This window comes from Rhagoletis pomonella, unplaced genomic scaffold, assembly GCF_013731165.1.
Source record: "Rhagoletis pomonella isolate Grant_MI unplaced genomic scaffold, Rhpom_1.0 Rhpom_scaffold_04930, whole genome shotgun sequence".
Classification (NCBI taxonomy): Eukaryota; Metazoa; Arthropoda; class Insecta; order Diptera; family Tephritidae; genus Rhagoletis; species Rhagoletis pomonella.
Genome location: NW_023463478.1, coordinates 1,007 through 13,801, shown reverse-complemented (window position 1 = coordinate 13,801; position 12,795 = coordinate 1,007). Strand labels below are relative to the sequence as shown.

Sequence of the window (12,795 nt, the reverse complement as noted above, 5' to 3'; positions counted from 1 at the left end):
CCCCCCACCTGGAAGTTTGATTTCGTCTGGTCCATGCCCCACTCCAAAAGTAATATCATCTCCGAGCATAAGTGAACACGACGATCATAACCATCTCCATTTTCATCATTTACACCACCAACAGCAACCGGTTAATATCGCAAACCAGAATGAGGTGACACCATCAGCCAGCCATTTGAAGCGCAGGTGTGTAAAAATCTAATATACGTACATACATATATGTATTAAATTATAATTAAAAAATAATAAGAAGCGTGCTTTAATATCAAACCGAACTAAGAATTAAAAAAAAATAATAATTTTAATTAATTGAAATATTGCTCGACATTGATAGACAGTCCACTAAAATAGAAATAAACATTGAAGACTAAAAAATATAATTTCGCAAAAGAGTATGGGGTGTTTTACTGCATTTTATTTTTAATCTTACTTTTATAAACCATGAAATTGAAGTTAATAAAACTCACCCCAGAATTCCAATGAAATAAGGGTTTGTCTTTATGAGTGTTGAGCAATATCGTAATGAAAATTATTTTTACGGGATCACTACAAAAATACTTTTCGTTTCAAACTACCGAGTAAGGGCTCTGTTTAAGATATATATGTATAAGCCTGAAAAAAGCACTGTCCTCGCTACAAAATTGTATTTTTTAGAATCGGTCATATGCATATAATTTTATTGGATTTTAATGTGTGCAAAAATTATTTTAAATTGTTTCAGCTCCACTCCACAAATGGGGGGGCGGCACTATTATATCGCAACAATCACAGCAACACCATCGTTTTCCGCAGTCTACACAGGCAACACAAAGCGGCATGGTAGCCACTTTAAATAGCGGTGGTTCCCTACGTCAACGAAGTGGTGGGCGTAGTCAACAGCAAGGCCTCCAAAATCATCAGATGGCTGCTCCACCGCCAGCATCTATTTCACATGTATATCCACAGCATAATCTACTTTATGGTGGCCCGCCTACACATATACGTTCTACGGCAAATTCACCTCATGACTATTTCACACACACGCCACCCGATCGTTTTTTAGCACGAGCACATCTCGTAGAAGCCAAAGAAGCACCCAGCACATTATTAAATAATTCTAAATGGGATAATCTATCGCAGGGCGTTTGGAATAAATTTATTAACTCACAGCAAACGGAGGAAACTTTCAAACAGAAGATGCGTCTATGGCGTTACCTTTATATTATTGTTAAGGTAAATATCCCTTGTTTGGCCAAGACACATCATGTGTTCATGAATATAATCTCTAGTGGCCACAATTTAGTTTTGCTATAATGGATGCTAAGTACTTACAAAAGTCAAAAAAACGTAGAAATTTAGGATTCTCTAAATACTAAAGTGAAAACTATTTAAATTTTTGGATGCTAAATTCTATAATTGTTTATATGCTACAAGTGTTGTTAGTTGTTGAAGATTCACTACCAAGCCGCTGTTAAATCGGTTAAAACACAATGGTTGTCGTCAAGCTCAACTAACAATAGACCCATGAAACGTGCTGTTTCGACTGGATTGAACAGAATGAGAGGGTATTAGCTGATTAGGTTTAAGTGGGCAGGGGAAGAGGTGATTGGTGTCATCGGACAAGTCGCAAACCTAGTGCGTTTAGGAAGACGGCCTATATGTATGTATGTATGTTTGTATATGGACATACTAGTATGCATTTACAGGAATTGATATCTTTGGGACTTTTCTGGATTACCTCGGTATTCCTCTTACTTTATTTTTAGGGAACTTTGGGGTTCAAAAGTATATTCTAATTGGTGTTGAACAACTTTACTTTAATAGATTATTCTTTGGTAATTGCAAAAATATAAACAACTTAATACTTTTGCATTAGTATAAAAAGTTTGTAAACATTTTTGAACTTAAGTATTTACTGTACAGACATTTGGCATCACTGTTTACAGGGCACTTACGCGATATGTATTTGCATACCGTCGCTTAAAGTACAAAACCGCGTATCAACAAAATGCAAAACCGCTTATGTGAGGTAGCATAAATTATTTTCTAGAGAGTAAAAACGCTGATATTTCAAAATTATTATCTTTTTTTGTAAAGCAATCGCATTTCTGGCTAGTATATTTCAGGACGAATGAATAAGAGCTTGTATGAGCAAATCCAATTTTTGGCAAAAATGGCAGTTACGCGGTATTGCTGCTAAATGCTACTTTTTTGCATGTTCTCTTATGTATCATATATTAGAACGTATCAGAAAAGTATCATTTAATTTACGGTCTATGCTTATTTTATCTTTCATTTTTTAAATTACCAAAAATTAAGGTCCAGGTTTCTGCCACACTAATTTTTTCGGCAAATTTTTTTTAGTTATATAACTTTTCATGCTAAATAAAATGGCAAACTAAACTGTACGTATTTTTTAACTTACAGAACACTTATCCACGTTTCGGTCTGTATCTGGTCGGATCAACAATTTCAGGTTTTGGTGCTGACACCTCAGATGTTGATATGTGTTTGGTGTCACGAAGTAGTTCCAGTGTGGAACCTCGCATGGAGGCTCTGTTTAACCTTACAGTTCTACGAGATTATTTGAGCAAATCAGGTATGTATTCATTATGGAATAATTCAGCTTGCAATAATATTTAGAATAGTTGATTGTCGTGACTGAGACAAAGGCCGCATTTTGATAGGAGTTAAGGGGTTTAAAGGCACTACAAAAAATTACTACCTACCTAAATTTTACTATATTGCATTTTCTCCTAAAACAATAATTTTGTAATGCAAGTTGCACGGCGCACGGTGCATTTTTTTTGGGGGTGTGAGTGATCAAAAATAGGTAAAAACGTAAACAAATTTTGATCAAATATTTTAAATGTAATAATTCATGAGATATATATGTATATATATTTTTTTTTTGTATGAGAATTGAAGTCGGTTTTTTTTTGCCAAAAATTACTTTTTACCATGGAACGGATTTTTAGGACCTAAAAACCTATAAAAAAGGCAAAATAAAATACCGAAATAGGCTGGAAAAGGCAAAATAAAATAGCGAAAAAGGCAGGAAAAGGCACTAGGTATTGCAAAAAAAAGCCAAATAAGGCACTAAAAAAAAGACAGAAAATACGAGGAGCCGAGGTATACCGTGTATATTTTTAATCTTAAAAAAAAAAAATTTTAAGTGCTATAATCATTTTTTAAAGGTAGAAAAGGCAAAAAAAAAAGGCAAAAAAAAAACAACATCAAGTGTGTATATATGGAACCAGGGAAAGCTAATCATGGACATTCTTAATCGAATATACTCTATCTCTTTAGTAGAAAAAAGGCAATTTCCATAAAATCCGTTCCCTGCATATTACCTTTACCTTAGCTTTTAAATACTAAGCCAGAACTAGCCTAAACACTTATTTATACAGCCGTCTACTATGAGCTATCCCAAATAATTTGCATATATAAACTAGTTGCGGGAAAGTGCGACTTTTTATGTAAAAAGACTTTGAAGTCAAAAAATCTTATAATTTTAGGCAAACCAAGTAAAAAAGTCTAAGGCACTCCGCACATTACGCGCCTAATCATAGTAGAGTAATCGTTTTGTCATGTCAAAATGAATGCATGACGACTCGACGTCTGCACACTTGGGCGCCCTGCGTAAACCCTGCTTGCGCGCACATTACACATTCCTAGTATGTATGTATACATACTTTGGCAACGAAGCTTTACACCAGACCTGGGCAGCGTCCGCCCGGCGGGCGTCGTCGCGTCGTATTCGTGTATACTCACACGTTCTGCTTGGGAAGGCATCGAAACCTTCATTCAACTGCAGGACTTGTTCGCACACACCCAGTGACATCACTTGCACACACTCTACAAAAATGCTCTGCCGAAGCTGCCCATCTCTGCTTTACACCGTACGTTGGCATAGTAGAAGAGCATTTCCCTAGTCAACATGGGTTCCGTGGTTCGAATCTCATCGGACGAAAAATATAGTTTTTTTTTTCCTTTTTTATTTTTATACCCGAGCGCACTTGTGCTCAAGGGTATTATAACTTTGTTCACATAACGGTTTTTTGTAACAGCCAAAACGAATCGAGATAGATATACAGTTTTATTCTGAGTACTCCCGGGGGTTTGTTCTCCGGGAATTTGGTTCTCCCGAGAAAGAAATCCTCCAATAATTAATTCCCCGGGAGTAGCATTTTCTCCGAAAATTTGGGAGGAAGAAATTCGAACTGCGAAATAGCTGTTGACACTTTTTTGACAGCTCAACTTCGCCATTTAAAATAAAAAATCCTGAGGAAATTTTTGTTCATGGTAGGAGGAAAAAAAGAAGAGAGAAAACTTCCAAGGAATTTCTGTTCAGAATCGGCCTGATAGACAAATGTATAAATAAATAATCAGAATGAAAAAAGAAATCGATTAAGCGGTGACTTTCTGTCCGTTCGTCCGTCTGTCTGTCTGAGCACATGATAACTCGAGTAAAAATTGAGATATCTTAACGAAACTTGGTGTGCGTACTTATTTTTAGCGCAGGACGGATGGCATTGAAAATGGGCCAAATCGGACAATAACCACACCTACCTCCCATATAACGGTAGTTTTCAGAAATCTGCGATATTTTAGTAACTGCTGAAGCTTATTCACTCCAAATTGATATTTACAATTATTTTTAGACGAAAAATAAATATATCGATTTTTTAAAAATGGGCGTAGCCGCCGCGCCCACTTATGATTGCATGTGTATATCTTGGTAACCGCTCCACCAATTTCTCCCAACCTTGGCACCATACCAAACGGCTGAAAATATTTTAAATCGGACAATAAGCACGCCCACACATCCCATAGAACGGTAATTTAGAAAAATACGAAATCTTCGGTAAATCAGCAAATGCTGAAGCTAATTTATTCAAAATTAATGTTCGCAATAATTCTTTAGCGGTGCGAGAGAGACAACTGTCAATTTATCGAACCTTGTATTATTGAATCATGTGGGGTGTTCACAGTTCGTTCCAAATTGTGTCTGAAAATGTAGACGTCTACATTTTGAGAAATTTTTAGCATCAAACTGTGAGCACCCCTTTCTAGCAGTCGTCGCAAAATTGTCTCAAAACTTTGCTGGTGTTGCCAGACATTTCTTCCTTGCGTGCATTTTTTATATGTCGCCTTTCGATTATGTTTCTGAAAAATTGTAATTATTTAACTTAATTACCAATTTGTAATATTTGTTATTTCTTTTCCTTGATTTGTTTCTTTTCATCAGAGATTGCGCTCAAATTAAATGCAAATACAGAAAACGTGCCCAATAAATAAAAAAAATGTGATTAGTATTGCCATAATGCAACTCTGCTGCGAGGTTGCAAAATGTTGACGCGTAAAAAACATACCTTTGAGTGTGACAAAATGTAGACGGCGTCGTTTTCCAATTTTGTATGGGAAACAACAACACCACAGATTTTACGGTTAGAAAACGTCTTAAAATGTAGACGTCTACATTTTGAGACACTGTTTGGAACGAACTGTGAACACCCCAATGTATTCTATCATTCTTGGGTTATGAAGTTTTTACACCAAAGGCATGTTAGAGGCATAACCATGACTTAAAACACCGGAAAAGTTACGTGGATTTGTTGTAATATTAAGGAAATTCAAATGCACTAAAAGCAATTTTAAAATAAGGCGGATCATTTTCTGGTACCAACGCCTTTTGCAAATTCAAAAAAAAAAATGCTAAAAAAAACCACAACCCTACTGTTTAGTTTTTCGCTACTGCGCAGCCACTTTTTCAAAACACCATTTCATGTATTCGCGAATTAAAGGCCCTACACACGCATTGATTTATCGGCCAACCAGTAGACCAACCTACTTAACGAAATTCCCTACAAACGCACCAACCAGTTGGCGGATTTCATTTGAATAAGAGTTTTTGAACTGTGAACAACAGAACAGCACCGGTAAACTTTGCTTCTCATTTTTATGTATTTATAACTGCTACCGCCCCCGTTTTCACAAATTATACGCATTTTCACCAGCGAAACGAATCAAAAAACACATGTTAACGTTAATGCGCCTTTAAAAAAATGAAATCGAATTTAGGTTGCCAACTCGTCTACACGCAGAGCAACAAGTTGACCAATCTGTCTCAAAAATCCAAAAATTTTGATTTTGCTCCAACCTGACGAACAACTTGACGAAGGTTTGCGAACTTATATACCACCAACTTCTAGCGGTTGGCCGATAAATCGGTGCGTGTGTAGGGCCTTTTATGCATAAACGGAACCAGTTTTGAATTCATGAAATGAAGAACTCGTAAATTCTTCCGCATAAACGTAGTGTGAGATGTTTGAAAAAGGAATAAAAACCACCCCTGCCTACCATGTAGCGGTATGCTTACCATGTAGCGGCAGTTTTCGGAAAGGTGAAAAAACTATATTTAATTTTTGCACTGGATATTTATTGTTCGGCTCCACCCGAACTTGGACTTTTTTACTTGTTTAAACAAACCTTTTAAATTTCTTGATATATGTACACCGACTTTTTATTTTTTATTCACCTAGAGCATCTAACTATCGAAACCTTAAAGCGAAGCGCACATTAGCGCGATTCACACGTTGCGAATCCGCAGAGCTAAAAATTACAACAATGCCACCCGTATATTTTAATGAGCTAGCGCACACTTGCACGATTTCGTCGCTGCTAATTTTTCGAACATTCAATGAAAGTGAAAAGTGTCATAGCAATAAATGCAAAGGAAAAAACTAAATTGTGTTGCTCAAAAACGAATAGAAAACGAGTGCAAAAATACACGAAAAAAAGGAAAATTAAGTACATCGGAATTCGACGCGAAAAAATCGCACAGGTGTGTACACGTTTGCGGATTCGAAGTTAACAGCCAAATTCGCAGCGATAGAATCGCGCTAATATGCGTTTCGCTTAAGTTATGTCATGCATTGCTACGTATTCGCAACGCAGGCTTGAAACAAGAAAATACCAGATGTTAAGAGACAAACAATGGATTGTGTAGATGATGAGTAACAATCACATCGCTAAAAGCGATAAATGCAAGGGTGTTTTGCAGGTATACATACAAATGTCGAGCAATGGCAATCTTGGCAGACAAATGACGCTGTCTTTCGCGCCAAACTTCAATACGAAAGAATGTATAAAATTTTAAGGGAGTAATTTGCAGTTACCTGAAGGAAGGAAAGTTTGCGCGTTGAAGTTGCATAGATTTTTAGGGATAACATTTGTATGCAGGTAGCAAAATCTCCATATTAACCATGTGCTTATAAAATCGATGGCTTTGCACAGAAGTTCAGTAACTAAATTTCCTTTGGCGTAGCCGGTTGTGCTTGGACGTGTGATGATTAGTCATGCATTAGTTTTAAAAGTTATTTCGAGTTTGTGGAGTGCACATATGTAGCATCGTTTTTTTTCTCAACTGCAATGCTAATGTTATTGTATTAAATGTAGCCGAGTTCGAGAATTTCAACCTAATCGAAGCAAAAGTGCCAATATTGCGCTTCAGGGATCGTATTCATCAGCTGGAAGTGGATTTGAATTTCAATAACTGCGTTGGAATCAAAAACACGCATTTACTCTATTGCTATTCTCAACGTAAGTAAAAAAATTTTCATCACACTTACTATTTAAGATCGTATTGCTATGTAGTACGTGTAGTATTGTAATCTTCTCGTTACTCAAAGGACATTTATTCAATATAATTATGTGAATTTTTGGCAAAGAAACCATACATTTGATTGATTTATAGATAGTCCTTATAAATTCAAAAAAGTGGTAAAATTTCGTGTTTTATAGAAAAGTTTATCAGAGGCCTGAAACATTTTTTTTTAGTTTAAGGGCCGTTTTTTTCAAGCCGCTTTTAAAACTTTGAATGACAGAGAAATTTTAAAAGCTGCTTGAGAAAACAGCCCTAGTATTGCATAAAAAATCAAAAGATTGATGTGCAAAAAAAAACGTGTTTTTCGACATCCGCTGCATATTTTGTCAAATATTCACAAAATTATTTTATATATGTACGTATGTATGTGCATAGAAGCATGGTAAAGTTACATATATACGTACATATGTATGTAGATAGGCCTTTGTGTAATGACCGGTTAGAGCAAGCATGCTCTTCTATGGGGATGTGTGCAGGGATGCCAAAGTTACAAATTAGTGCGATGTCCAAAGAACATGCCGATATCAATACCACATCAAGAATTATGAATACAAGATTGCGTTCTCCCTGCGGCGATGACATTTCTCAAGTAAAATTAAACAAATCCGAATAAGGGGTTAAAAAGCACTGTGTCAAAACAGTACATTTTCTTAATGTTCAATTTTCGAAAGAAAACGTGGTTTAAGTGAGTTAAATTGTAAAAAATATGTGATATATAAAAGGAATTAATAAAGAAACAGTTAAAAAATTGTGATTTTTGTTAGAGAATTGGTGAATTTCAGTGCATTTAAAGTCTCTAAGGCGTTGTTTACTTTTACTTGAAAAATCAGCAGATCCAACGTTGCGGTTTGCGGAATGCACCACCTTTGTTCGCTACATCGTGGCTCTGTTGGTTGAGTTGTACTGGAGTAACCTGGTGTAGGAAAATGCGTTCGATCAGGGTCTTTCTTGCACTAAACGTTTGTCTTTTCCTGCGCTTAAGTTCAGATGTTGTTCTACATTGCACTGTTCGACACTTTTTCTGCACATAATAGATGGTCGTGGCGGCCGTATATACGCTCACTCACTTAGTGTAGCAGCGTACACCTATTTTGTTTTAATATTCCTAATGTTTTGCAAGCTATAATTTCGTTATTTTTTTTTTTTACAAATATATGGTTTATACTATAAATCAAAGTTTCAAACTGTATACAAATATACAAATGTATACGAATTAAGCAAAAAATTAAAAATCAACGTGATTTCTTAGCCACTTAAAATTTGTACATTATTATACTAAAATTGAATGGGCTATAAAACTGCATTCCAGAAGTTCGTTAAATCGGCTCTAACGGCCGTTTGTTCAATGTCCGTTACCACACACTGAAGGTAAAATAATAATATTAAAATAATAGATTGGCGCTTACACAATATGTTAGTGTTTGGCTGAGCTTCTCCTCCGCTTTCACTAGCGATTTGTGTTAACCAGACATTGGGCCGTATGCATAAAACCCAAGCAAATGCTTTTTCTTAAAATTTCAAACCTTTACTCAATTTGTTCAAATAAATTTAAATGAAAGGTATGAAATTTTAAGAAAAAGCAATTGCTTCGTTTTTATGCATACGGCCTATTGAGTATGTTCCGGTACTACTGCATATAGTTAAAAATAGTCATCGCCCTATGCGTTTAATGTAACGCAAATGACTTCTGGATTGATACATGTTCTTTGGTTGGTTTAGTTCAGCTATGCCTCGAAAATGGAAGTGTGCAATGATCTTTACCCCACTTCCCTTTTATAGTTTTTGTCCAGTACTTGGCAACCCTGATTCACATCCACATGTGACTTCCATGTATAAAATTTGTTTTCATGCAGTATGGCAACAATATCTAAAGTTCGTCTCCAACCTTCAAATCTGTGAAGAAAGACGGCGAAATGTGTTTTGCATATCATCCTGCACTAATTGGAAGAAAAAATTTAATTAAAGAAATATTTTTTTTAGTTGATTGGCGATTACGTCCTATGGTATTAGTTACAAAACTGTGGGCACAATATCACAACATTAACAATGCCAAAAATATGACAATATCGAGCTATTCTTTGGTTCTCATGGTAATACACTTTTTGCAGTACGCTGTCAGCCCAGCGGTGCTCCCATGTTTGCATGAGTTGTTCCCTGACAAGTTCACCTTGGTAAGTAAAGAACTGCATACAATTTATATTATACATTTAGTGGAAAATTTCGTACTTTTGTTGCACTTTGAAATCTACATACATATCTGTGTTCGTATGGAAAAGTAGCTTATGTCGAAAGGCTGGCTTTAGTATAAATCGGCATTCGCAGCATACGATTGCGAATTACTCACTGGCGCTGAGCCGTTGAACAACTTTTGGCAAATAAACGTGCAAGAAATAATTCTGATACTAGCAAGTCAATATTCTTATTAAGTCTCTTCAAAAAAGTCCTTGTCGTTTAAAGAATAAAGGGAATGCAGCATTATACTAAAGTCTGCCTTTCGACATAAGCTACTTTTCCATACGAACATAGATATGTTCTCGTTGCAATAATTTTCGCAGCTAAGGCGGCGGTTTCGGTAAAGAGGAATTTACATGAGGCGATTTTGCAGGCAACTTTTAGTTGAATGCAGCACTTGCCTGGCGTAAATGGCCTTTTAACTAATCGATTTCAATGAAGTTGGTCTGCTGTCTACTTTTGCCCGTTGAAAGTTTAATCATGTAAATTCTCCATATACTAGGTATACATATCGTCGATGTTTTGGCAAAACCGCCCATCGACCAATTGCAAACCGCCTATCCTAACGGCACTCAAATTTTACAGGAGGCATTGCCTTGATATGCGGTATATTCTTTAGCTATTATTTTAAAAATCTGTTGTTTTAATACCGAATTTATGATTCTTATGCATAAATCTCGATGCCTGGAGTTCAAGGTTACCAAATCCCATTTTTGTCACAATGGCGATTTAGGCGGTTTTGCAACAGGTCGATGGGCGGTTTTGCAAAATCATCAACGATATATACATATATTTTTTGAGTTCTAAATTCAATGGCAGGGAAACCTCTGCTCAAACGCCAGGTTATTCCTCCAAGTGTGTTATGTTTCGTTATTACATATATTTAAATTGGTTTATATCCATTTACATATATGTAAGCAGCAGTCCGAATTACCACATGGCCAAGACCTCGTGCAACTTCTAATTTTCTTTTATCTTTCATCAATTTACCAGTGTTGTCGCATCTAATTTAATTGGGTGAATTCCCATTGCCAAATATATTGTTGTATTTCGAACTTGCCTGGTTATCAGGTTATGTGGATAAAAATTAATGTTCTGTAGTGTATGTTATTGTTGTAAAGAGAATAAAAAATATAACCACATAACCTCATAATCAACCAGGCAAGTGTGAACAACCACATTTGTATCAAAAAATTGTGTTTCAAATTATTTTAAAGTGCTTTCAATTCAATTTGTATTGTATTTAAATGGCAGGGAACTAAGTCCTCATATCGCCAGGTTATTCCTCCAATTTAATAATTATTTAATTATTAGTCAATTTCCAAAATTAGTTGAAAGTGCTTAAAATATGTTTCATGTCAATTATATGCATTTACTTTGGAACAGTTATGTTAATACATTTATTTTTTATAATTTTTTTTTTATAGTTAATTTGTTCATACTATAGTACCGTTTACATTTAATGAAAGGCCTTCATTTTTAATTTATTTATTTTGCTTTAACAAAAAAAACTCGACAGGTCAGCACGACCATCCATACCCATCGAGGAGCCATTTGCGACTTAAATTCTCTATAAGCGATTTTTATTCACACGACATCACTTCGACAGTGAAATGCCTACATTTGGTATGTTGTGGTTTCGGTGAGCCACTTAACCAATGTACGCAGGATAAAAATCGCTGTTACCGAAACTGCTGCCTAAGTTCTGAAATTTCCTAAATCATAAGTACGTCGTTACACTTTAATAACACTTCGCTTCGTATCTATTTTATTATTATTTCAGCTGCGATCAAATGACTTTGGATACGTGGACATGAACGAGACCATTGGGTCATATGAATCAAAAAATACGCAATCTATCGGTGAACTTTTTCTGTATTTTCTAGAATATTATAGTTGTTTCGAGTAAGTAATATGGTTACTAGTGTTTTTAACATGGATTTTTAATTGTATTCACTATTTTTTTTTATTAGTTACGCTCAGTTTGCAATCTCAATTCGTACTGGTGGTATCCTGCCAATTAATGTATGTCGTCTAGCGAAGTCGTCGAAAAATGATATCCACCAATGGAAGGAGCTCTGTATTGAAGGTAAAAATATTAATTCAAGGATGTCATACGATGTGATTTGCAATGTTTTTTTTTTTTTATCATAGAACCTTTTGATTTAACAAATACAGCGAGGTCGGTGTATGATTTCGAAACTTTTGAACGTGTCAAAGCAGTATTTTTGGCTTCGTGGCGAATGCTGCAACAAACACTTGATCTAAACGCTGTTTTTGCACCAATCATCTTACCAGCACTTCATCATATTGTTTCTCCATTGAGTCACACTGTCCTACAATATGAAGATTCCAATGTTAGCACGGCATCGGAGATTTCAACAAGAGAAAACACTACACATGGTTCAGATCAAAATAGCGGTACAAATCCATCTCCGACTGTTACACTGCTTGCTTTAACAAATGAATCGAATAAGCATGCTTCTAAAGAAATTAACAACAACAACAACAGCGGAAATAGTAACACTGTTGGTGGATCACGGACTGAGCTGGTTTCTTGAGTTTAAAAAAGGTACATCAACCCAATGAACCATTTGATGGATATTCGCATAACGTCCGCTTGTATGTAAGTTTAAATATCGAGAATCATTCCTTAGTTCGTAAAACGTCTAGTCAATCCAAAGTCTTGATTTAATATAAACCCCAATGGGAGTTGATTCAAAAGACTGAATATCTTACAGATTTAAACATAAGTTAGAATTTTGATATTTGTATGCCTTTAGTCTGAATTATCACTCCTAATGTCAACATCAGGCTTTGTTTTTTAAGTGTAAAACGAAAGTAATGCAGTTAACAAATTTACGTACATATATGTGGTATACTGACAAATAATCGGCCTTGTTGCGAATTCAATG

At 35.6% G+C, this 12,795-nt stretch overlaps 1 protein-coding gene across 1 annotated transcript; it reads left to right on the top strand.

Moving 5' to 3' along the window:
• The first annotated feature begins 6 nt into the window (after window positions 1-6).
• LOC118754925 (poly(A) RNA polymerase gld-2 homolog A-like) lies at window positions 7-12,506 on the top strand. Its single transcript, XM_036489791.1, has 8 exons — window positions 7-186; window positions 722-1,212; window positions 2,407-2,578; window positions 7,441-7,584; window positions 9,629-9,819; window positions 11,664-11,785; window positions 11,854-11,969; window positions 12,035-12,506. The coding sequence occupies exons 2-8, from the start codon at window positions 817-819 to the stop codon at window positions 12,439-12,441; spliced, it is 1,548 nt and encodes a 515-aa protein (XP_036345684.1). The 5' UTR covers window positions 7-186; window positions 722-816; the 3' UTR covers window positions 12,442-12,506.
• The last annotated feature ends 289 nt before the right edge of the window (window positions 12,507-12,795 follow it).